This window comes from Gymnoscopelus braueri (genome assembly GCF_963280865.1).
Source record: "Gymnoscopelus braueri genome assembly, chromosome: 19".
Lineage (NCBI taxonomy): Eukaryota > Metazoa > Chordata > Actinopteri > Myctophiformes > Myctophidae > Gymnoscopelus > Gymnoscopelus braueri.
The window spans coordinates 9384801-9411949 of record NC_137621.1 but is presented as its reverse complement, the minus strand read 5'-3'; the positions used below and the strand labels follow the sequence as shown (position 1 = coordinate 9411949).

At 40.4% G+C, this 27149-nt stretch overlaps 1 protein-coding gene across 1 annotated transcript in view; it reads left to right on the top strand.

The window, feature by feature from the left end:
- mipol1 (mirror-image polydactyly 1) overlaps window positions 1-27149 on the top strand; it is a 74359-nt gene that overhangs the window by 11851 nt on the left and 35359 nt on the right. Inside the window, 3 exon segments of the mRNA XM_080413886.1 lie at window positions 4305-4396; window positions 24604-24700; window positions 26555-26604. Of these exon segments, the coding sequence (XP_080270012.1) occupies window positions 4305-4396; window positions 24604-24700; window positions 26555-26604 (239 nt within the window).

Here is a 27149-nt window from a genome sequence, read left to right as displayed (position 1 = left end):
ACAATTGTTTTCATCTGAAGCCCAATTCTCAAAAGCTGATTTAGACTCCTTTTTCGAAGACTTGGATCTGCCAAAATTAACAGAACAACAAATAACTTTAATGGACTCTCCCTTTACCCTGGAGGAACTATACGATGCACTGAAAGAAATGAAACACGGGAAATCACCAGGTTTCGACGGTATCCCACCGGAGCTGTACTTGACCTTTTGGGAAGAATTGGGTCCAATACTACTCGAGATGTTCCAACAAGCCATTATGAAGGGGAGTTTTAATAGAGACATAAGTACTGCAATTATCACACTGATACAGAAAAAAGGAAAGGATGGAAACATTTGCGCTAACTATCGCCCACTGTCCCTTCTTAATGGAGACTTAAAATTATATGCCAAGGTGCTCGCTCGGCGTCTAGAGACGATACTGCCAATAATGGTCCACCCAGACCAAACTGGATTTGTTAAACGAAGATTTGCATCAGATAATTTAAGACGACTTTTACATATTATTGACAAGGCTCCTAAAGTATCACCATGTGCAGTGTTGTCTCTCGACGCCGAAAAGGCCTTTGATAGGTTGGAATGGGGGTATTTATGGCACACTTTGAAAGATATGGCATTTGGGGACACATTCATAAATATGCTCAAAATTTTATATCAGAATCCAACGGCCATGGTTATCACATCCAATCAGTGTTCCACACCCTTCCCTATCAGACGTAGCGTCAGGCAGGGCTGTCCCGCCTCTGCATTATTATTTGCGTTATCTCTTGAACCCTTAGCTCAAAAAATTAGAAATTGTGCCGAAATAAAACCCATAATAGTAAATAACACTCACCATAACATTTCTCTGTACGCAGACGATCTGTTATTATTCCTTGACAATACACCACGGTCCCTACCTGTAGTCTTAGATATTATCAAAAAATGTAGTTTTATTTCAGGTTACAAGATCAATTTGAATAAATCAACTTTACTCCCCCTAAATACAGCAACAAGTAGTCCCCAGTTACATACAGAAATACCAGTGGGTTCTTGTTTCAGATATTTAGGTATAGATATATACCCATCCATTGACAAAATGGTGACAAAAAATTACAAAAGTCTTAAGAAGGCAATATCTGACGAGTTAAACCGTTGGTCACTATTATTAATTCCATTCTCAGTCAGGCTCTCAGTAGTCAAGACCCATATTCTTCCCAAGATCAATTTTCTGGTAAGCATGATTCATTTACCACCACCTCCAGGATTCTGGGAGAAGCTACAGGGGCTAGTATTCAAATTTATATGGCGCGAACAACATCCACGAATTAGCAACTCTACACTCCAAAACAGTAGGAAGACAGGAGGGCTATCGGTTCCTAATTTCGAACAGTATTATTTCTCTTTTATGCTCAGGCCTTTGCTAAGATGGTTCAATAATGATTCTGAGGTACCATGGGTAAATATGGAGAAGCACATTGTATCTCCATATACATTCAAAGATATCCTCTTTTCTGGTCTATCCCAAAGCTTTTGCCAGACTAAATTCGGCCCAATTATAGCACATTCAATTTATGTTTGGAAATATATTGCCGAAATGGGACAGTGGGACACAAAATGGCACCTAGATACCCCTATTTTTGATAATAACTCCTTACTGTTGGGTGGGAAACCAGTCACATTTCCCAATTGGCAAAGACAAGGTATTCACAAACTATCTGACATATACAGCGAACACGGCCTCAGATCCTTTCAAGAGCTCAAACAAATCTATAATGTCCCTAGTACATCCTTCTTTTTTTATTTACAGTTGCGCACTGCAATGCGCACATATGGTGTCCCATGGAATCAACCTTTACTAGTCCATCCCTTGATGCTTATAGTAAGAGGCATAAATGTTAAAAGTGGCTTTGTTTCTGGGATATATAATAGAATACAAGGAAAATTAAACAAAATTACAGGAAATATCACTGTCTAGAACATAGATTTAAAAGATTATAACGCCTGCATAAATTGGCAGAATGTATGGGATAATATTCCGTTAACTTCCCGTAATTATAATAATCAACTAACTCATTACAAACTGATACAAAGATTTTATTTGACACCCAGGAAACTCTGCCAAATCAAACATCTACAAAGTCCTTTATGTTCTCTATGTCCGCAAAGAGCCATGGGAACATATGTACATATGATGTGGGAATGTCCAGGAGTACTAGCTTTTTGGGCCAAGGTTGCACTATTTCTCACTGACATAATGGAGATAAATATACCTTGTTTGCCACACATTCTATTATTAAATGATGATTCATCTCTAAGATTAACACCTCATAAAAAGAGAGTGTTTTTGGCTGGTTTAACGGCAGCAAAGAAAATGCTTGTAATGAGATGGAAACCACCTCACAATCTCAATATTTACCGTTGGAAGTTGTCCTTCTACGAAATCTTGAGACTAGAGGCATCCAGTGCTAGAGCACAGGGCGCAAGGACAGAATCGATTCAAATATTACTTACTGCGGCCCAAAAGGTTAAATCAGTACTCCACTAGGTTGAACACATGTACTCTGACATCTGAGACTGAACAAAAAGAATGTTATTATTATTATTATTTTTTATTATTATTATTTTTTGTTTTTTATTTTGTGCTGTTTTGTTTGTTTCCCTTCCATTCACTCTGTAACAAGATTAGAGGGTATCTAACAAACACAATTATGATTTACTTTGATTTTTCACTTCATTGCATTATCAAAAAAATATCTTATCATTTATATGTATACATCATGATTTCACCGTCCTATAATGTCTGTGCGAACCCGGGGGTCTGGTAGGGGTGGGGGGTTTAAGAAGCGACCTGGGCTCTTTAGCAGCCACAGGATCAGAGGATACAGTATATGACTATACTGACAGACAATCTATGAACTGAAAAGACACTTTCGTATGTCACCGTGGGAGACTGTATGAACTGCTTACCCACACAAATGTGATATAATGTCTCACCTCTGAAAGCTTGTTTTAAAAAAAGACAAAATAAAAAAAGTTGGTCACAAAAAAAGAAAACCAGCAGTACTAGAGGTCCTGGTAGGATAGAAAACCAGCAGTACTAGAGGTCCTGGTAGGATAGAAAACCAGCAGTACTAGAGGTCCTGGTAGGATAGAAAACCAGCAGTACTAGAGGTCCTGGTTGGATAGAAAACTAGTAGTACGCCTGGGTAGTACTAGGGGTTTGGGGGTGCAGTGTGTGTGGTCTTGTGTTGTTTTGTTAAATATTTGTACAGATTAACAGCTAGTCTCACTAATCTCCTGCTCACATACATTGTCCACATGTCCAGCCATATGACCTCATTCACTACCTTTCTCAAAGGCACTTTGAGTCCTGACAGCTCTACCACTGCAGTAAAACACACATGTGAACTTTGAGTTACAAAGTTTGTGTTCTTATGATTTATAAACACAGACACAGAACCTGTGTTTTTCTAGGAAGTACGACTTCTCTTACTTAGAAGTTAGAAACGGTGACATATACTGTTGACCAGTGTTGATTTTGTCGACTAAAACTATGACGAAAACGAAATAAAAACTAAGCTACGATGACTAAAACTAGACTAAATATATTGACAATTTCGTCGACAAATAGAAACTAGACAAAAATGTTGGGAGGGACTAGTGGAGAAGAGATCCAGTAGAACTAAAAGACAAGTCATTTTATGTTTGGTTGCGGGTGGGTGTCAGGGCCCGAAAATAGACGATCTACAAGCTCACAACGCGTCGCGCAGCTTGTAGAGCTTGTAGATCTGCTATTTTCGGCATGCAGTACTGTATATATCGGCCATTACGACGCCATCAAGGCACCGCCAAAATACATTTTAGTCTAAACTAGACAAAAACTGTAACATTTCAGATGACTAAAATATGACTAAAACTAAATGGATTTTTATTCAAAAGACTATGACTAAAACTAAATAAAAATTTGCTGTCAAAATCAACACTGCTGTTGACTCTTCCAAATTCCAAGACTTCCAAGAATGGTGAAGATAGTACTAGCACAATGTTTCTGTTCAAAGCCTTTTGCTTCCACATTTGAATAAATACTACTTATCGGTAGATATTAATGGCTTGCAAGTGGCCATGGTATAATGGAATCGTCAACTGTGGGGGCAAATACCCTGATGCAAAATAAGCCTCTGTGTCATCATGCATTCTTTTTCAATGACCTCATGGCTCGTCATGGTTTCTGCCTTTCTTGAACTGGGACATACAGTATGGTGTGTGAGTGTAATAGTTGTGCTGTGGTCTGTGCATATTATAATTATCGTTCTTTTGTTTTGCAGAGAAGTTGGCTCAGAGAGTGAGGACGAACTGGTTCTGTCGACATGGACGCACAGCAAAGAACTCAGAGACTCACTGGTGGACATGTATAAAGGTAGGACATACAGCATGTGGACATACAGAATGGCTCTATTCAAATCAATACCACAATTTTTTGGAAGACAACATCAATGTCACATTACAGAGTTCAGAGAGCACAAAACATAAGACACAAATAGACAAAAATACTAAAAACAGAGAACACATTAATGGAAGCAAACGCATTAACAGAAACAGTTATCAAAAGCAAACAGACAGATTAAGACGCCCTCAGACTGAGCTAGAAGCGAGGGAGAAAGAATTGGTCTTTAGTTTTGATTTTAAAATGTCAATAGTGGGGCTGGACCTGAGGGGCAGCAGCAGAGATCACCTTTAGTTTTTAGGCTATTGGAGGAACTGAGAGTTGCTGTTGGGTGGATGACCTAAGCAACCTAGTGGCAGGGTGAGGATTAACAGGTCGGAGATGTAAGGTGGGGCTATAGTCCATGTAAAGCTTTAAACACACTCTTTAAAGAGTTTAAAATCAATTTTATTTTAGACATTGCAGACTTGTTTGGCAAAGCTCAGGGAGCAAGAGCAGTGCACAGTTTATCACATTATACTGCTTCAACAATCGATTACTTTCTTGGTTAATATTCTACTGATGATTACTTTTTCAATTGCTCAAATAATCGAGAAGCGCTTATTCGTTTTATTTAAAAACAATCCCGCCACCATGCATGAGAACTACTAAAGTGTACTTTTTACTGTACATATCTTTCTTTCTTATTACTACTGGTATATATGATGTTTTTTGCATATTATTGTATATTATTGTTTGTCTTTAAATGTCTCGATGAATTGAATACACAGGACCTTAATGGAAACAAGCCCTGAGGGCTTATCTGGGTTATATTCTTAGCATTCTTTTGTATAAATCTGTGCCAGCATGCCTTGTTTTTGCAAACTGTTACTAAAGTGTTCAATCAATCAGTACATAACAGCAGGGTAGGTCGATGTGGCTGCAGTAATGTGTATTTGTGTCCTCTAGAGGGCACTCTTCTCCTTTCAAAAAGTCTTATCTGGTTGCTACAGTATGTGATGGAGTGGAACTCTGTTCATGTAAAGATCTTCTTGTTCATTCCAGTGACAGTAGACATTTACTCTGGCATATGTTTACAGTATAATCCTAGTAATAATGATTATTGATTGTATTATTTTATAACACATTGTAAAAGGTGATAAGCTAACAGATATTATGGATATAAATACATTGATTTAATCCTCTGGCGCCTGACATTTTGTTTTATAATGCAATGTTGGGTTATGGGTGGGATGGATGACGTGGAAGTATAAGATAAGACGATAAATCTTATGCATAAAAGTGACAGCAGTGTGACAAGTGCCATCCAATAGAGTTTTAGCAGAGGGAGGTGTGTCATTGTTTGGCTTAAAAATACATGAGGTTAAGGCACTGGTTCTCCATGTACGGTCCTGGACCCCCAGGATCCCCAGGGGTCCTTGAGGGGGTTCCAGGGGGTCCCCACAGTAAATGATTGATAGTCGGGAACTAAAGGGACCCCTAGGGTCTGTAACTCAGATTGTTAAATTACCACTGAGGATTTTACAGCATAGATATGGGGTCTCAGAGATAAAATGATTGTTATCAAATGGGGGTGTGTGTCTTTTTGATTGATTGATTAAATACTTTATTAAGAGTTTGCAAAAAATGTACAGTGGTAAAAATTGATTCAAAAGGTGCTAAAAGGATAACACAAAAAGCCCTAAGGGCTTATTTCCATTGTGGTCCTGTGTATTCAATTAATCGAGACATTTAAAGACGAACAATGATATACAATAATATGCAAAACATCATATATACTATATAAAAGAAAAAAATATATATATGTAAACAGTTTGTGTGTGTGTGTGTGTGTGTGTGTGTGTGTGTGTGTGTGTGTGTGTGTGTGTGTGTGTGTGTCGTATCTATGTATCTCTATCTACGGCAGGCTAGCTAGTTAAAGGGCAAGACCACTTTGGTAGAGGTTTGGGTTGTGTAGTTACCTTGCCATGATGTAACCCCAAAGGTGGACAAGAAATCAAAAATAATTGTTCCATTGATTAGAAATGGATAATTCAAAATATGCTCCTCATTGACTTACATTGTACGGTAAAACAGCTTTAAAAGTTTCTCTTTTAGCACATAAACAAAGCTGATTCAGACAATATAGAGCATCACCAAACCCAGTACTGTTTGTTTTTTTTATAAAAATGTCAACTTCCTGTTGATTTTACTATTTGAAGATCCGGATCCGCGGATCCAGTCCGGGTTTTCTTCCTAATAAAAATGCCCAAATCAACAGGAAGTTAACATTTTTATTAAAAAAACAAACAGTACTGGGTTTGGTGATGCTCTATATTGTCTGAATCAACTTTGTTTGCGTTCGTTTATGTGCTAAAAGAGTGACTTTGAGAGCTATTTCAGCGTACAATGTAAGTCAATGAGGAGCATATTTTGAATTATCAATTTCTAATCAATGGGGCAATTATTTTCTATTTCTTGTCCACCTTTGGAGTTACATCATGGCAAGGTAACTACACAACCCAAACCTCTACCAAAGTGGTCTTGCCCTTTAAGGTAGACACTGACAAGGTGGACAATCCCATCCCCCTGACTTACAATTTACAATTTAGGCATTTATTAGCAGCTATACACTGTAGGACTTTTAAAGTGGTCGGGGGGTTAAGCATTTCACACTACACAAGTCTCTTTCTTGAAATCGGCTGTCATAATATCGTTGTGGTTTTCACACTATACGATTGATCGCCGACACGGAATCACACACTGCAAGATGAGCGCACGTGTTCTAAATGTTTTATAATAACACCAGTTGCGTAGCGTCAGGACTTTCCTGGTCCATGCTGCTGATTCAAGCAATTAAGTTAAAATTCAAGCAAAATATATATCTAATACTGCAATATCAACATTGCTTTACCAATATTTGTAACACCAGAATGTTCCCATGGGGATCAAAAAAGGTCTATATCTACCCATCTATCTGTCTGTTAGACACACACACACACAGCTCTCTCTCGCTCTCTCTCTCTCTCTCGCTAGAATCGCGGCCAGATCGTGTCGCAGAGCCTTTCACACACAGCGAGCAAAACCTCGGTGAGCGGAGCCCGATCGTGCGCCAGATCGGGGGTTTTGTCGGCGACAAGTTCCCCGACAGCATAATCGGAGCAAATATCTTGCAGTGTGTAGTAGCCCTTAGCAGACGCTCTTAATCCAGAGTGATTTACAGTAAGCAAGGTAAACACAAGGTAATACATCAAATGCATAGAAATGGTAATCTAGGATTAATCATAGGCAAACCAAGAACCTATCATCAGCCTAAACAGTATTATATCAAAAAAAATCTAATAATCTGTACATTGTAACTATACGCAATATAGGATGCCAGGTCAACAAATGAACCTGGCATATGTCTACATAACATGCTATCTAAATTACATCTTAGCCTTTGCATAAGCCTGCAAGGTCGTCAAGGCTAGGGCAGGTGCTACGGACTTCCAGTATCCTGCTGGAAATGTGCAAAATCTCTGCGTGCGTGCATGTGTGCGCATGTGTAGTTCACGTATCTCGAGCACCGTCTGATCGCTTGACTTCAAACTTCACACGAGTTTGAAGTGTGATGTTTCATATCGGTCAGATCGGCAACGGCCTATCCGACCAATATGCCCATACAGTATATAGGCATATATGGCGATCCAGTTGTAGTAATCACACGCCGAGATCATAACTTCAGCATGGTACAGGACATAATATTCCATAAATCATATAAATATAATTTATGAATTATTACAATATATATATTGATATATACTGAAACTTACGTCACTGTAACAGTAACGTGAGTTCTTGTCAGACTTGCAATAAATATCCCAATAGTATTACTGTAAACAGAGAAAAATGAATGACACACGCCTTCTTAATAAAAATAGTCTCAGAAATGTATTAATGAAAATAAATGCACAAAAATGATCGGAAATGCCACTGTATTTCGTTGTACGTCATACTTAGGTGATCTTTCATTCAACGTTTAATGACAGGCTGGTGCTGTCCTCAAAGGTCATGAGACCTAGGTTAGACCTAGGTAGGTTTCCATCGTAGGCCATATTTTGAGGGAGGCCGGCATGTAACGCCATGCTCTCCATCAATATATGCTAACTACTAGGGAGCCAGTTAGATAATTTAGAACCAAAAAGAACGTATTAGTTCCCCCACTCAAATGAGGGCTTAAATGTTAGTAGATAAAGTGGAACCGAGGATGTCATGTGGGGAAAGAATTGAACAGAAATTAACTACCACGCTGCCTGGAAAATGACGTTTCATGGAGCCCTTTAGGAAGGAAGAAGTCTACACATCCATACAGCATATCGTCAGATAGTTGCCATAATTTCATGTTTTAGACTCATACGACCTGGTGGGGAGCCCTTTTGTGACAGTCTTTTTCCAGAGTCCAGTGAGAGGTCAAAATCTTTAGTCTCTGGGAGTCGAGACCTCCCAGAGTGCCGGAGCTGCAGAGGAGAGCGTCCCTGGGGGGGAAACTCTACCAGGGTCTTGGTGGGAGAGACAGTACGATGGGTCGGTGCCCCATACCTTCTCCCACCCCCCGGTTCCTCTGGGATCAGGTCATCATCTGGGTTGAGGAGTAGCAGAGAGCAGAAGCAGGAAGAGCGCTGGAGGGCTGGTGCAGGAGAGGAGAGTGAGTGCGGGTGTCTCTCTGTCTTTATAGAAAGGGGGAGGGGTCTTCCTCCTTCTTGGCCCATTGGGGGGCATGTTGAAGGTAGCTGGAGTGGCCACCTCCTTCCTACAATATGAAAACTAAAACTTCTCTGCTAACTTATCTTGGGGACTTCCTATTAACACATCTGGCTGGACATTTGGAATCACAATGAATTTAGAATCGTCTAGATACTAATCATGACAGCTTTATGTTAAAATAGGCAGCAGGTAAGCCTCGAAGTCTAATTTCCAAGAGAAGCATCACATTTAAAAACACCAAAGTTCATATTATTGTGGTAGTCATAAGACAGGACAATAATTATATATTTTAAAGTCGCCGAACATAACACACAAACAGTTTATTCACATTTATTGTCGCTCATTGTCTGCTCCGCCAGTTAGTGTGTGTGACACTGTGAGCGCTTGGCAGGACATTCTTTCATGTTGAAACAGTCTCAGGTTCCATCCTTGTCTCGAAAGACTGGCTGTGTGTGTCTGTGGTGAAACATTCCATGGGGCAATAGCGGTTTCCTTGCTGTGGGCAGTTGGGGGCCGGTTTGACCCACGGTGAGGGAGGCCATGGTTTTGGGACAACAATGTATTTTTAAAGTCACAGCACATATGATGATATGGGTTCTATTACCCATTCCTGGGTGACACACACAACACATTCAATGGTTCCTCTCTTCACCCGACTTGGGCCATACCTGTGGGCCTTTGGTTCAGGGAAACAATGATTTCACAATGTCTTATCCCATTGTCATAGTGGGGAAAGTAGAGGAGCGAGTGTGGGTGTGTGTGTGTGTTTGGTGAACGGGGGGGTGTGGAAGCAGGCAGCGGACATCTACATTCCTTTCTCTCCTTATCTTTACGACCGGGCTTAGACCTTAACTCCCTTTCCTGGATGGAGCCCAGGGTCCGTGGCAAAAGGGGGTTTTATGACCAGGTCACTGTGGTCCTTATGCTGTGTCGGCGTGTGGGGGAAAAACCTGATTTCTATTTAATATCCAAAAATGAACGTGTCGGCATAAGTCCAATTTTTGGGGTGGTCTTGCGTCCATTACTACACAGTTGTACTACGACTGATATATGGCTATGCCCAAATATGGGCATATTCTGAGGACATCAGGGATCTTAAAACATCATAAAAAGGGACGCGGACGGACAGACAGACAGACCAGGTGGGGAATGCATCCCAAACTTGCATCGTTCCCGACTTGCATCGCTGAGTACGCATCCAACACTAAGTTAGTGTTAAGCTTGCACAAGAAATTGGCGTTGATCTCTCTTGTGGTTTGTGAGATTAGCTCTGGACAGACAGAGAGAGAGACATAACAGACCCTTTTATAGTTGGCTAGCTTCTTTCAGAGCCATGGCGTAATAGGATAGACCTTTATTGGGGAAATGTAGTTGACATGGCTGCAGTAACAGTGAAGTAGCGAGATAAGAATATGATTAAACAAATATAATACAATATAATGTATAGATTTAGTCTCACCCTAGATTATAGACATAATGTATATTGTATCAATTAATATATGTAAATATAATGTGCAAATACACATTTATATCACCTATGAATGGATAGGCTGTGTGGATATGAGATAGATACAGCATCGTCTCTGTAGGGTGGAAACCAGTCCAAAACTGTTACTTTTCAGGATTCAATTTTTTTTTTTTTTTAAGTAGCCGCGTTTCAAGCTTGTAGATCTGCTACTTTTGATGCTTTTGTATGACGCCGGCTGTACTATGACCAAGTAGGGCGTTAATTTACGACACAATAACACAAAACCCAAAAAGTTAGAATACGGAGATAGAAGGTTTCTGCCCGACAGCAACGATATGTAGTGTCAGCCTGCCTTCAACAGTGGGTATATATGGATGACATGTACAGTCTATCAACAGTGAAAACTGTTATCCTTAACACGCTGTGTGTGTGTGTGTGTGTGCGCGTGCGCGTGTGCGTGTGCGTGTGTGTGTGTGGAGGCTAAGCTAACATTTTGTGGTCAGACTTTGTGTCAGTATAATCTAATGTGTAAACTGTCTCACGGGGACATGAAGGAGCATATAGACTGTTAGACTCAGCTCTTTGCCTTCGCAAACAAAATGGGCACCGTCTTAAAGGTGCAGTACTGTAAGTGACTTTCTTCTGTTAAAATAGGCGTTAAGTATAGCTCTATATTCTGATAGTGATTATTGCTCTAGACAGAAAAATACAGAACATTTTATTTTCGGTTTAGGATACCAATTTTATCCAATCAGAAGAGAGAACTCATACAGGATAAATAAGTGGAACTGGAAGTGATGACACAAAGAACTGGAACACTATAAAATTGAAGCTGATAAATGGCTACTCTCTCCTGATTGCCAAAATTGGCAACCCACCTAAAAAAATATTTTCTATTTACTAAAGAGCTAGAGAGACGGGGAGACAGTGAGTACTCTGATAACAGGTACATGTACATCAGGTATTGCATCAATCGGGTGGGGCATACATTCCCAACTTGCATCATTCACGACTTGCGTGGTCCCTGCTTGTTGAGAATGATGAGGGACCAGTGGAGAACGATGCAAGTCGGGAGCGATGGCATTTGGGAATGCATTCCTCATCCCATTGATGCAATACCTGTTGTATCGGGTTCCTATTTCACCCATGCAATTATCTGTCTGTCTGTCTGTCTGTCTGTCTGTCTGTCTGTCTAATGTGTCTAATGTATCTAATGTATACTATCTAATGTATCTAATGATATATTCTATGCTCCTAGTAGAAAAATACTGTCTAGAGACTCTAGAGCCCTGGAAGTGGGTGGTCAGAGTCACATCACACAAACACGCACGCACGCACGCACACACACGCACGCACGCACACACGCTGATTGTTCAGTCTTTGTTATGGTTCATTTAGCAGAGCAAGGGTTACACACACACACAATGATTACTGACATGTCATAAGGCAAGACCCTTATGATGTAGGGCATGTGCAAACACGTGTGTGTGTGTGTGTGTGTGTGTGTGTGTGTGTGTGTGTGTGTGTGTGTGTGTGTGTGTGTGTGTGTGTGTGTGTGTGTGTGTGTGTGTGTGTGTGTGTGTGTGTGTGTGTGTGTGTGTGTGTGTGTGTGTGTGTGTGTGTGTGTGTGTGTGTGTGTGTGTGTGTGTGTGTGTGTGTGTGTGTGTGTTCCTATGGAAAGCAAATAACACCTTAACCTACCACCACACACACACACACACACACACACACACCAACTGTTCAAACAGAGAGATTGTGAGTTCTGTGCATTTTTCTCCTGTTGGAGGACCTTGCTTTCCTAATGTCTCCCTCTCAGCCTTCCTACGGTCTCTCTCCTACACTGTCTGTCTCTCAGCTGTCCTACTTTCTGTCTCTCCTACACTGTCTCTCTCTCAGCTGTCCTACTGTCTGTCTCTCCTACACTGTCTCCCTCTCAGCTGTCCTACTGTCTGTCTCTCCTACACTGTCTCCCTCTCAGCTGTCCTACTGTCTGTCTCTCCTACACTGTCTCCCTCTCAGCTGTCCTACTGTCTGTCTCTCCTACACTGTCTCTCTCTCAGCTGTCCTACTGTCTGTCTCTCCTACACTGTCTCTCTCTCAGCTGTCCTACTGTCTGTCTCTCCTACACTGTCTCTCTCTCAGCTGTCCTACTGTCTGTCTCTCCTACACTGTCTCTCTCTCAGCTGTCCTACTGTCTGTCTCTCCTACACTGTCTCCCTCTCAGCTGTCCTACTGTCTGTCTCTCCTACACTGTCTCTCTCTCAGCTGTCCTACTGTCTGTCTCTCCTACACTGTCTCTCTCTCAGCTGTCCTACTGTCTGTCTCTCCTACACTGTCTCTCTCTCAGCTGTCCTACTGTCTGTCTCTCCTACACTGTCTCTCTCTCAGCTGTCCTACTGTCTGTCTCTCCTACACTGTCTCTCTCTCAGCTGTCCTACTGTCTGTCTCTCCTACACTGTCTCTCTCTCAGCTGTCCTACTGTCTGTCTCTCTCTCAGCTGTCCTACTGTCTGTCTCTCCTACACTGTCTCCCTCTCAGCTGTCCTACTGTCTGTCTCTCTTACACTGTCTCCCTCTCAGCTTTCATTTTTTCGGCTTAAGAGCTTAAATAAATTGTGAACGCTTAATATTTACTTGTCAGCTTGTTCATTTGTACAATTACTGTACAATTAAATGTTCTTTTCATATGTTGAAGTTTAATATATGAACTGTATTTATTTATAATGTATTTAACCCATTAAAACCGGGAAAGCATATTTGTCATTTTAGATTTTTGTGTTGCCTTTTCAAAAATAGCAGATATACAAGCTCGCAGCGTGGCACTTCGTGCCACGCTGCGAGCTTGTACATCTGTTATTTTCTTTAAAGAAATTATCTTGAATCTGTGAGAACTACTGATTTAGATGGCATTTGGCCTCAGGTCTTAATGGATTAATCCATCAAAAAGTTAAAACATATCCCCCACTAGCCAAAAAAATCAGTGACGTGAGTGGGTGTCGGGGATATCAAAAGCAGAGGCATGGAATGGATTTCCCCCCCGTCACCCCCAGCAAATCAAACCCTGCTCCTATAGCTATAATGTTACAGTAGCTTGACTTGTAGGATAAAGCCCCCAGATGTGTTGGGGATTTGTTGAGGCTGCGCTCATCTGAAGCGGTTGACAGCGGGGGGGATCTTGTCCAGTGACTATTGGTGGTGGGGGGGCTTGGAAGGTATTGACACAGGTATTGAGGGGGCGGCCATCTTCTTCGTTCTGCTCTCATCTTCCTCAAGTAGTGACACCAAAGCAGAGGTCACTGGTATCGTTGCCGCTGCTAGTTCTGCAGCTGTTGCTGAGCTAATGTTAGTAATGTTAGTACACACATATAGCTCAGGCTGCTGGCATCTGATGACGAATGTTGGGTTTATTTTTCCCTAGTAAATACCAGTCCATATCTATCGGTCAGAAGTGAGTTAATTACATCAATCAAACGGAGGAAACTTCTTATTAAAATAGTATTTGGGTTTATTCCAGAGAGAAGAGATCTTACAAGAGTTGGAAAAGCGTGGTTCCAGATATATTCTTCTGAAGCTTAAACAGAGATTTATACACAGCGTGGGTTAATGCCTTGCGTCATCACGCCAAGACGTCAGCTGGGGCTCGACTTGCTTCGTTTCCCGGGCAACCAGGGTTGTGGTGACATTTATGCACAATGTTTATAACAACAAAACCGTGTGGCAACGAGGTTAACCTGCTATCTAATATCGTTGACATGCCGTACCAGAAGGAGCCCAACAGACCAAAACAACGTTGCAGGCACTGCCTGTGAAGCACAGACCATATTTTAACCATATTGACACATACAAATAGAAATGGTACAAAATGGTACAAAATGAGATCAGATGATGATGATGATGATGATAATAATGGCGCTGAAGAAAAAAGCATCCGGCTTTTTCCCCCCTCTTTTCTTGTTTTGATCAGTGTTTCTCTGTTTGTGTTTACTACACCACATGTTTTCAAAATGGGGGCCATGGGCCGGGGCCAATTGGAAATTGAAAAAACATGTAGCCACTTTCAACCTGGTATACCTATTTTGAGCATAATGACTATTGCCAGATCTTTATAAACGTTTGCGAAAATAGCCAATCCACAAGCTCACAGAGCATTTCTTTCTTTCTTTCTTTTTTTGCCACGTAAACTCTATATTCTTTGTTAATAGAAACAAGCTCTAGTGTTGCAACGCGTCAAAACGCTTCACAACATGATGCGCCGCGTTGTGACTTTAGTAGATTGGATATTTTTGCTATTATGTCCAGAATAGGGACACTAGGGTTCATGTGGTTAAAGACATTTTGTAATACAGAGGCCATGTGGCTATCTGGGGGTCTTTGGCATGGAAACGTTTGGGAACCCCTGGATTTAACACTGTGACAACAGTAGCTCACTTTGTAAACATCCACATCCACCTGTGACAGTTTTCATCTGTAACATGTAATCTGTCATTGGAAAATAGATTAACCTATAGCATTTAATCTGTCATTTCACAATCATTTAACCTAACATTTAATCTGTCACTGGACAATAACTTAATTTAACATTTCAGTAATACTGAAATAAAGAAACACGTGTTTTGTGGATGAAATATTATGTTTAATATTAATGCACTGAACTAACAAGCTTCCCCCTTACTTGACAGTTTATATCTCTCCCATCCATCCATCACTAACAGACGTGTGTTGAAGTTCTTCTCTCTGTGTTCTTGTAGATTTAATGACCAGCTGAGAGGCTCTGCATAGTAATTAGCACGGAACTCTGTGTGTGTGTGTGTGTGTGTGTGTGTGTGTGTGTGTGTGTGTGTGTGTGTGTGTGTGTGTGTGTGTGTGTGTGTGTGTGTGTGTGTGTGTGTGTGTGTGTGTGTGTGTGTGTGTGTGTGTGTGTGTGTGTGTGTGTGTGTGTGTGTGCGCGTGCGTGCGCGCGATTCTGATAGTGAGATAAGATATTCTGAGGTTGATCTCTGTTCTCTGCATGTGAACATTTACATATGAGCTTGTCCCCTCTGCAAACACTAGTGCTAGCATGTTAGCTGGTTAGCATCCATCCACTGTCGATGAGCGTGTCACTGAGCAATTCACACTGCTCTCTCTTAATAATACTCCAGCTGGGTGATTATAAATCCATAGAAAACCAGTATCATGATGCTGTCGGGCAGAAACCTCCAAATTAATTAAAGTATCAAAAGTAGCAGATCCACAACGCCACGCGTTTTGAGCTTGTAGATCTGCTACTTTTGAATTTGAATCCTGAAAAGTACCAGTTTTGGACATATGAGGTTTCCACCCGACAGAGACGATATGAGACAAGACGTGTGCAGTAACTATCGCCTGAGATTTTGGTTATCATAAAATTGTGATGTAGCTTAAAAGTAATGTTCTGCTATAGACCAATTATTTGTTTACCAACATTGAGACTGGACGCACAGGTGATTGTTTCATGCAATCAATTCCCAACATGTTGTTTTGGGGTGCGCTGGTTTCAGTACATTCTTTGATTGATTGATTGAAAATGTTATTAGGCAAAAGAATGTAAAACAACACAGTTACATTTATAATACTTTTGTCTAAAATATCCGACCAAAAAAGTCCTTGCAAACTTGTTTCCGTTGGGGTCCTTGAATTAATTGCATAGATATATATAAGCAACCAAACAGTTCAAATATCAACATAAAAATACAGAGAAAAAATACCACCATGTACAAAAAATGCATGAAAAAAATATATATATACAAAAAAAAGGGGAGGGGGGTCGTCTGTCTACCGGTAAACTGGTACTACCTCCTCTTTTGGCCTCCAGAAAGATGAGTTTTTAGGGCTGTTTTAAATGAGCCCAGCGAACTGCATTTTTTGAGGGATGGGGTTAGACTATTCCATACCTTGGTGGCCGTGCTGTAGAAGGAGAATTTGGGTGGGTGGGTGGTACCAGATATTTGTTTACGCTCCCTCTAGTTTCGTGACTGTGGGTGTCACTAACTTTTTGGACCTCCTCTTGTGTGTTGGCTAGTGAGGCGCGTCCTAGCGAGACCTGTTGGGTTTCTTTTGGTGCCGGCCTGGTTCTTATCAGTGTGACGTCGTCTGTTAAGGGGTCAATTAAAGGTGCATTACGGTAGTATAAGGTGAAAGTGTTTTCTGACTGAGTGAAATGAGGCCCTCTTTTATACTTCGGATGTATGACATGTACCGCTCAAAAATAGCAGTGCGGTGCGATGCATTTTGAGCTTGTAGAGCTGCTATTTTTGGCTATAAAATAATAAATACAATAATAATAATTATTTATAATAATAATAATAATAATTGCCTGTAATAGTGACATGGCCAAAATAAGAAGGCCATGTTGAAAGTGATTTTGGTGAGTCTGTGGGTCAAATATAGGTACAATGAAAAATATTGAACCAATGAAAAGTATCAACAAGACCTTGTGACTAAATAATAACTACAGCGACGACATGCTAAGAAGGAATTGGACAAAAACGTATTTTGCGCTTACGTGTTTAATCAGACTTATCGATTTTGTTGATCATAAAATTCAATAGATTTTTGTTTTTCACAGCGATTGGTTGAAATTGATCTCTCATTCCCTCCTCTAATTCATTCCAAAAAACAAATAGTACTATTTTTCTCTCCTCTAAATCATTCCCCTGTTCCTAAACAAATAGATCTCATTTATACTCTCATTCATCCCCGTACCTAAACGAGTAGATCCCTCTTTCATCCCCGTACCTAAACGAGTAGATGTGTGTGAAATGAGCCTCTCATCCCATCTGATCCTCCAGGAGCGGACTGGAGAGGAACGGAGAGATGGAGGTAGGAATGAAGGAGATGATGGAGGGATGTGGGAGATGGGAGGATGAGTGTGATGGAGGAGAGATGGGGATGTGAGTAGGGTTGCCAAGGATTAGAAACAGAAACAGATTTCAACAGAAAGAAAGGGTGAGAAACATTTCCGGAATTTTCCAAAGGGAAGTTAATCCGTTAAGACCAGGAACACATCATTTTAATATTTCTTTGGCTATTAAAAGATAGCAGATAGATATGCTATAGAAATCTTGAAAATGTGTGCAAATCTTTGAACATATATTTGTTAAAGCGGACATTTGTAACTCAAATCTTTGCTTCATGGGGGTCCCTGGAAAAAAAGATTTTGAGATTGGGGGTCAGCGGCCAAATATATATCTAAAAATATACCCCCATCTCAAAACCCCCCAGAAGCAAAGATTTGAGTTAAAATATATATATTCAGAGATTTTTTTAAATGTTTTTTTTTGTATAAAATAATGGTTATAGCTCAAATCTAAAATGACATGGATGTGTTCCCGGATTGAATGGGTTAAAAAGCCTACAAGGTGGTCACTATTTCTGATTGATTGAATATTTTATTGCCATTTTTAAAAGTACAACCGTACAACGGGTTAAAAACGCCAAATGGGTGAGACGCATAAAAAAGCCAAAGGCTTATTTCCATTGTGGTCTCTGTGAGGATGCCCCCCCGATCTACGGCTATTTTCACTGAATGTTGGCCTACAATTGGGAAGCTATTGGGTTCATGTGGTTAAGCCCTTCAGCTGTGTGTGTGTGTGTGTGTGTGTGTGTGTGTGTGTGTGTGTGTGTGTGTGTGTGTGTGTGTGTGTGTGTGTGTGTGTGTGTGTGTGTGTGTGTGTGTGTGTGTGTGTGTGTGTGTGTGTGTGTGTGTGTGCGCGAGTCAGTGCATGTCAATGACCAGACAGTTTAGTTCTTAACTCTAAACACACATACAGTACTGTAGGTACGTACACACACACAAAGTAACAGGTCTTTCCCCAGGTGTTGTGTCCATATCCCGTAATATTTGTTTACACACACTATGTACACACACACACTATTGTACTATAGCACGTGTGTGTGTGTGTGTGTGTGTGTGTGACTGTGTATGTGTGACTGTGTATGTGTGACTGTGTGTGTGTGACTGTGTATGTGTGACTGTGTGTGTTCTCTCAAGGATCGATGTCTTCACATCAGTGACTCTAGCTTTAACGTCCAAATGAAAATTCATAATGAAACGTGTGTGTGTGTGCGTGTGCGTGATGTGAGTGTGTGTGAGGATTTAGCTGAAGCTCATTTAATCATCCTAACACTGTTATTAATATTCATGCAGTCAGCTGGAACTCCAGAGCAACACACACACATGTATTAATTCAGCTTAAAAAATTAATGGAATTTAGTTTCTATTTCATGAAGACACACACACACACACACACGTCTGTATTACTATACTTGTGAGGACATCAACATTTTGGGACGGCATTGAAAAAAAAAGCTGAAAACAGCTGAATTATAGAAATCTAGCGATTAATAGAAATCTAGCTAATAATAGCGATTGACTTTTTTCTAGCTTGTAGATCAGCAACGTTTTGGAACGTGACATCGACGGACAACCAAGACAAAAACTCTTAACCCCGAAACCTAACATTTAAATGTCTAATCCTCATCCTATAACACCAACTTGAATCTTTTCCTAATGCTAAGCCTAATTCTAAACATGTTTTTTAACCATAAAACATCAATTTCTGTTGTGAGGTCCAGGAAAATGGTCCTCACAATGTCTTATTTCTCGATACTTCTACTATATTTGGGGAGACGTTTGGCCCTCACAAGTATAGTGATACAAGTGCGCACACGCACGCACACTCTCACACACATGCGCACACACACACACACACACACACACACACACACACACACACACACACACACACACGCACACACCTCTTCATAAGGGGTTTCTTTCTTCCTCTCCCATGCCATCGCTCCATCTTTTGAGATGAAAGGCTGATTGGATGAAAATGAAGCATGAATGTTCATTTAGAAGGATTTAAGAAACTGTACATGAATAATCAGATGGAAGACAAAGTCTACAAAAAGATCAGAGAGAGTAGTGGGGGGGGGGGGCGAGGGGGGGGGGCAGCGAAGGACAAAGAACGAGAAAAGTTTCAAAGTGACTATGGATATATCTGTAGATTAACCACTCTTACAGCTGTCTGTCTGTTTGTCTGTCTGTCTGTCTGTCTACTGTCTAAGGCAGTGATTTCTCAATCTTTTTTAGTTCAAGGACCCTCAGTTTTAGATGCGGACCCCCATTTAATACCTTTTTTTTTTTGCTCCGGGACCCCATATCTACACTGTAAAATCCTCAGTGTAAATTTGACTCTGGGAGTGTACAAATGAATGGAGCCGAATGGAGTAGAAAGGTCCATTTGGTTCCTTTTTCCCCCATTTGTACACTCCATTTGTACACTCTAAGATTTACAGACCCGTGAAAGGGTCCATTTGGTTCCTAAACTAACAATCATTTAGCTGGGCACCCCCTGGAACACCCACAAGGACCCCTGGGGGTCCCCGGACCCCACGGTGATAACCATTGTTCTAAAGCAGTGGTCCTTGGGGAGTTACGGGACTGTAACTCTGAGAGTGTACAAATGGAACCAAATGGACCCTTTCGGAAATGGCACGCTGCGTTCGTGATTTGGGACATTTTGTAAACTTTTGAAGTCAATGTTAGCCAATCAGGATGGAATAAAAAAAATCGGACAGATCCGTCTTGATCACATGACATGATTCGCTGCCTCCTGGTAACGCTATAAAAGGCTGATGTGAAAAATGTAAGGCATAGGTTTTTCCTTGGCCTCTAGGTAGGGAGTGTGCGTGCAAAGATTCACGCAGATCGGTGCAGTTATAGGTTAAAAACACGAATTGGCCTGTTATAGCGCCACCATGAGGCTGATTTGAAAAAAACTTTGGAAGCCAATCTTAGCCAATCAGGATGGAATATGAAAAATTGGACAGATCCGTCTTGATCACATGACTATAGAGATACTTTGTACCGATTTGCGTGATGTTTGGACAAAATCTGTAGATCAACTATTTTCGCCCCAATATTCAACCTAGAATAGGAACGCTAGGGTTCAAGTGGTTAAATTCTGAGATGTCATTGTATCTCCTCTCATTGAAAAATAAGAGACGTACAAATGCAAAGACCCTTTTGGAATTATTCATGTACGTACATACAGTATGACTTCTCCAAGGACACCTAGCTTTCTTCTCGTCTTTATTTATTTTATTCTTATTTATTTTTTGTTCATTTTATTTCTGTGTTAGTAAGTGTTATTGACTGTGTACTGTAATGCATAATTGCTATTTTTGACGCATATCAACACTAGAGGGCACTGCTGTCCTAATCACACTTCCTCTATCACACACACACACACACACACACACACACACACACACACACACACACACACACACACACACACACATACTGTACATACACACACACACACACACACACACACACACACACACACACACACACACACACACAGTCGCACATAAACAGCCACAGGCACACACACACACACACACACACACACACACACACACACACGCGCCCTCTCCCCTGTGCTTAACTGTCAGTGTATCCTGCTAATTGCTCGCCGTCTATTTGTTGCTTGCTCATGAATTAACGAGCATTTACAAGGGGACCGCCAACGCTTTTAATTACACCTGAGGAGCTCAGTTCTTATTGGGTGGCTCCTTTAACGAGCGGTGTTAACGATCTACTAACGAGGCTGTGATATTAAAGGCGTGTTTGCTTTGCTGAAGGACTACAGGCGCTGGAAGCCTCCACGTTGCTAAGGATTACACACACACACACACAGACACACACACACACACACACACACACACACACACACACACATAACCGTCATCTCTGATTAGCTGTCATAACTCGGCTGAACCTGGGTTGACAAGAGTGTAAGGGCTGCAAGTTGCAACGGTTAATCGATCTGATACATTTTAATGATTATTCAAAATAATCAATTTTTTCTTTTTTAAATAACACAAATTCTGAATACCTTTTTTTAAGTAGCAAAAATAGTGAAAATAGCCGCACAAGCTCTCAGCGTGTGGTGTCGTGATTTGCGACCTGTTGTGAGCTTATACATGGGCTAGTTTCACTATTTTTGCGCCACACTGTTGTGCGATGAAGTATAACTAACGTACAATCGATTTAGTCTATTATAAAACGATCATTTCGATTTTTTTCACGTTGATTACTTGATATATAAAACATTTTCAAATAAACACTTCTCGATTATTCAATTAATTGAAAAAGTAATCAATACAATAATCGCTAAGAAAATGATGGACGCGTTGGACTTGTAGATCGGCTATTTCGGTGAATGTTTGCTTATTTTCCTCGAATGTTTGCCTTTAATTATGACCTGCCCAGAATAGTGGTTAACTCAGTCTTTAGCCCCATTGACAGAGTTTAGAGTGTTGAACATTCACCAACGCATGCAGCAAAACTAATAGAACATGATACAGCACTGTCTGGAAATCACAAGACATGTACAGTTACTAAAGAAGCATGCTGGATTTGAAAATTACATGTTTTCTACTGAATTGAACATAAAAAATGTCAAAAATGTTCAGGGATGGGACTATATGAAAATGACACGTCACGATTAATGTGGCAAAAATGATTGCGATTAACGATATTATCGCGGTAATCAACATATGCCTAAAACTTAGAATGCCACTTTTGTTAACCACTTGAACCCCCAGCCTCCCTATTCTGGGGGAAATGTTTGCCAAAAATAGATCTACAAGCTCGCAACGCCACGCGTTGCGAGCTTGTAGATCTGCTATTTCGAATCAATTTGTGTAGAGTGAAATAAGAGCGTACCAAATGCACTCTTAACAGGTCCGTTTTATCAAGTATAAAGGGTTTAAGTGGTACTGAATTTGCAGCTCAACAAAAGCGAATTCATCCTAATGAATTTCCCGAGAAATTTAAATCTCCGCGATACGATTATTGTGAGCGTTTTTTGTGTCACGATAAACGATAATAACGATTATCGTCCCATCCCTAGACTCATGAACACGACTCGGAGTCAAAAACTAACATGGGAGTCCACACTCGTAATTAAAAAGGTAGATCATCAAACAAATGTATTAAAGTAAATACACAGACTGACTGCGGTGTGATGTGTCAGCCAGTGGTATTACTGGTGTAATGCGTGCATGCATGTGGGAAAGTGTCATTTATAGATCGACATTTGTATTGACAAAAATTAATATACATGAACATATACGCTACATGTACCTTATCTGTCAATAGGATAAAACAACAGGATAAAACAAAGACAAAAAAAACATTTGCTCTTTGAGTGCAAATGTTTGTGTAACCTGAGTCCCACGTGCTTTGGGGGAGGTGGAGGGTTTGTGGCAGAGATGTACAGAGAATCGAAAGTGATGATAAATGATGTTTTTACTATTTTCAACGTGCTAGACAGTTAAATAGCAAAGACCAACATTGGTACTGTAAACGGAACCTGTTACAACTTAATTAATTAATTATAATTAGATCCAGTTATATAACGTGTGTGGGTGTGAAAATAACCCAAACAAAACCAAACTAAACTGCTGCCAATCTGTCTCTTCTCTCTCTCTCTCTCTCTCTCGCTCGCTCGCTCGCTCTCTCTCTCTCTCTCACACACACTCACACACAGGTCTGAGGTCTCTTTCCAGGCACTTACCGCAACAAACATCTGTTATATCTGTGTCAAATAGGACAAATTGTAACACATATTTGACTAACATAAATGCCAATATTTTACTTGCTGTATTGATTTAAGACCAGCCAATGTGCATGTCTCTCTCCCTCTCTCTCTCTCTGTATGTGTGCGTCGGGAGGCAGTAGGCAGTACGCACAGGTGTGAAAACCTGACACATGTCAAAGTGCGACATTTGATTGACTTATGATATAATCATAATTGACACAAGGAATTAACAATCACACTTTGCGGATTACGGAGAAATTTGAATGTCAGAAATCTGGAGAGAATGATGGAGAGAGGTAGACAATGAATGTGTATGCGAGAGAGAGAGAGAGAGAAAGAGAGAGGAAGAGACTATGTATAACTGGTAATCACATGATGCTGAGCTATTTTCATTTCTGCAGGTAGACATTTAGCTGCATGCATTTTATTATTAGGAAAGGATATGCCTGCTGGCAGAGATTTGCGCTCCTGTGCGTGTGCGTGCGTGTGTGTGTGTGTGTGTGTGCGCGCGCGTGTGCGAGTGCATTCTCTTTTCACCTTCAGATATGAATTACAGAAATAAATATAAATAAATAGAAACAACTGTTAGAATTAGCTGCTCAAACTGTCACTTGACCCCCTAATTGATTGTATTTGGACGCGGACCCCCCATCTGAAAATGTTTTGTGCCAGGGACCCCCAGAAAAGAAGATTTGTGTTAAAACATTTCAACCATTTCAAGATTTTTTTTTAATGATCAAAAATAGCTCGCTGTGAGCTTGTATATCTGCTATTTTTGAGAACCACTTTTCTGAACCACTGTTCTAAATCCTAAGAGTTTTCTGAAAAACTTATGTTAATATATATATAGCTAAAATCTAAAGAGGTTTATCATACCTGCTGTTTTTTCTTCTTATTTTTATTATAATATTTTTCTACTTCATTACATCCAGTTAGGGCTGTTTAGTTAGTACAAAAAACAATGTATCGAGTGCTCGGATCCAATAAAACATATCTTTTGTTTGTTTTTATAACTTCATACATTGTTTTTTGTATTGTCCCTGTCAAATAAACATAAAAAAATTATAATAATAATTCAAATATAAATTTTCATATTCGAATATACATATTTTCCCAATATTCAAATAATATTCGAATATCGAATATTCGTTTGACAGCCCTACACCCAGTATTATTATTATAATTGTTTTAATCTTGTTGTATTGTTGTGCTGTTAGCACACATTCTGTGTGGAACACATCCCACCAGCATGTTACTGCTTGTACCTTGTATGTGAGTGAGTCAAATAAACCCCTGTTGATTCTTCTTGATGGTTGAATGTATTTGTATTTGTTCTTTGTGTTTTTCCAGTCAATCCTGAAGTGAATGCAGAGCTGAAACAGCGGCTGCCAGCGTCTTCTAAACAACAGCACGCCAACGACACGCTAACACCGCGCAGCACTACCGGGTAAAGACACGCTAATATCACAATTCAGGCATTCAGGCATTCAGCAGACGCTCTTAATCCATTAAGACTTGAGGCCATTCAAAAAAAAAAAATCTAAATCGAATTTTTTTTTTTTAATCTAAAATCTTTTTTTTCAAGATTTTCCAAAAATAGCAGATCTGCCGCGCTATGAGCTTGTATATCTGCTATTTTTGAATAGCCAAAGAAATCTAAAGTGACACAGATGCGTTCCAGGTCTTAATGGGTTAATCCAGAGCGATTTACAGTAAGCAAGGTAGATACGAGCTAATACATCAAATGCATATAGAGATAGTAATCTAGGATCATAGGTAAACCAAGAACCTAGCATAAGTCTAAACAGTATAAATATAATATAAAAATAAAATAATCTGTACATTGAAACTATACACACTATAGGATGCCAGGTCTACATAACATGCTATCGATTAGTATCTAAATGACATTTTAGCCTTTGCGTAAGCCTGCAAGGTCGTCAAGGCTACAGTACGGCAAGTGCTACGGGCTCAGGGGTGATGCAACTTTGATGATGGAGAGGGCCACTATATTTCCACACTCACTCCAGAGGGCCACATTGCAGATACAACTCTTATCTCCATATTTTAACTTTTTTCATAAATGAATGCCGCACTTAGCCATTCTATGTCACACAAAGGTAGCAAAATTAGCTGATCTACAAGCTCGTAGATCTGCTATTTTTGAATTGCAATCCTGAAAAGGATAATTTTTATTTGATTTCAAATGCATTTAGTTATACTTATGTTAAGTTTATGAACTGAAATACAAATAAATTGGACATAAAAAAGACGATAGAATTGTATTAGACTGAAGTAATTAAAGCGGGTCATGTTTGCATGTTTGGAATTGTAACAGCTGAAATCAATAACATATCAGTATTCCAATATTAACCAATTATTAAGTGAAGGTGGGGGCCGCATGTGGCCCCCACCCCGCCAGTTGCCCATGTATCACGCAACGCTATGGGGTAACAACACGCACAATACAACTACACAACACTACAGGATAAAGACATGTTAACACAACTACACACAAGTGTGTTGACAGTCCATGATGAGCCAAGAGAAAGTTGTGGGAGGAGCTTCTCCAGGCTACTGTTTATTTTCATGTAAATAACAACAACACACAAATCACATGAGCCCTCTCTCCCCATCTCCCAAATCCAAGCCAGCCGTCCACTGTTCACAAAAAAAAAAGAAAAACACTAAAAGAATGATTTCTTGTTTGTCAGCAGAAGGGAGACAAAGACATTGTACTGCCATGTCTTCTGTATAGTGTCTACTCTGTGTGAAAGCTCAGAGAGGGAGAGACAGTGTAGGAAATAGCTAAATAGCCAAAGTGTCGTGTATACTGTAGCACCCTGGGGGACTCCGGTCAACTAAGTCAGTGGTTCTCAAACTTTTTCATGTCAAGGACACCCAAAATTATATGTATTTGGCCGCGGACCCCAATATCAAAATATTTTGTTCGTTATTTTGATATTTTGTTTGTTATTTTGATTTTTGTTACAAATGTTCGCTTTAAAATATATATTCAAATATTTGCACAAGTTTTCACGATTTTTCAAAAATATCTACAAGCTCATAGCGTGGCACTCAGTGCCGCGCTATGAGCTTGTATATATGCTATTTTTTTATAGACAAACTATAAAATAATATGGTTAAAGTGGTTAAAATGATTGTGACACTATATTAACACATTTTGCCGGGGACCCCCTGGTATCCCTCCAAGGACCCCTGGTGGTCCCCGTACCCCACTTTGAGAACCAAGGAACTAAGTATAGATGGTTTAAGTGGTTATATCTGAATGTCATTTCAGGTGCAGTGATAAGAGAACACCGACCCCCACTCAGTCTGACGGGACTCAAGGTAATGCAACTAAAAGCTACTGTAGCTAACTGTACATCTTCACATTTAACCCCCGTGTCTCCCCCAATGAATCATACTGTCATCTGTGCCCTATTTGGTGACCCCCCCCCCCACACACACACACAGACACCGCACGCACACACACACACACACACACACACACACACACACACACACACACACACACACACACACACACACACACACACACACACACACACACACACACACACACCTAACCATCTGAGACTGCTATCTGCATTCTCACTATTTGGTGTCTCTGCACTCTATAAGAAGCTACCAGCATTATCTGCGTCTGCTCACTATTTGGCAGCCTTCCTACGCCTTCAACCACGGGAACTCATCGTTTCATGTGTGTGTTTGGGGGGGTCTGTGTTGATTCATACTAAACATATCTCCGTCTCTGCAATTTTTCTCACACACATGCATACACACACACACAGCCAAGCAAACATACTGCCTACACATGCATACAAATAAAAACATACTCTGTGTGTGTGTGTGTGTGTGTGTGTGTGTGTGTG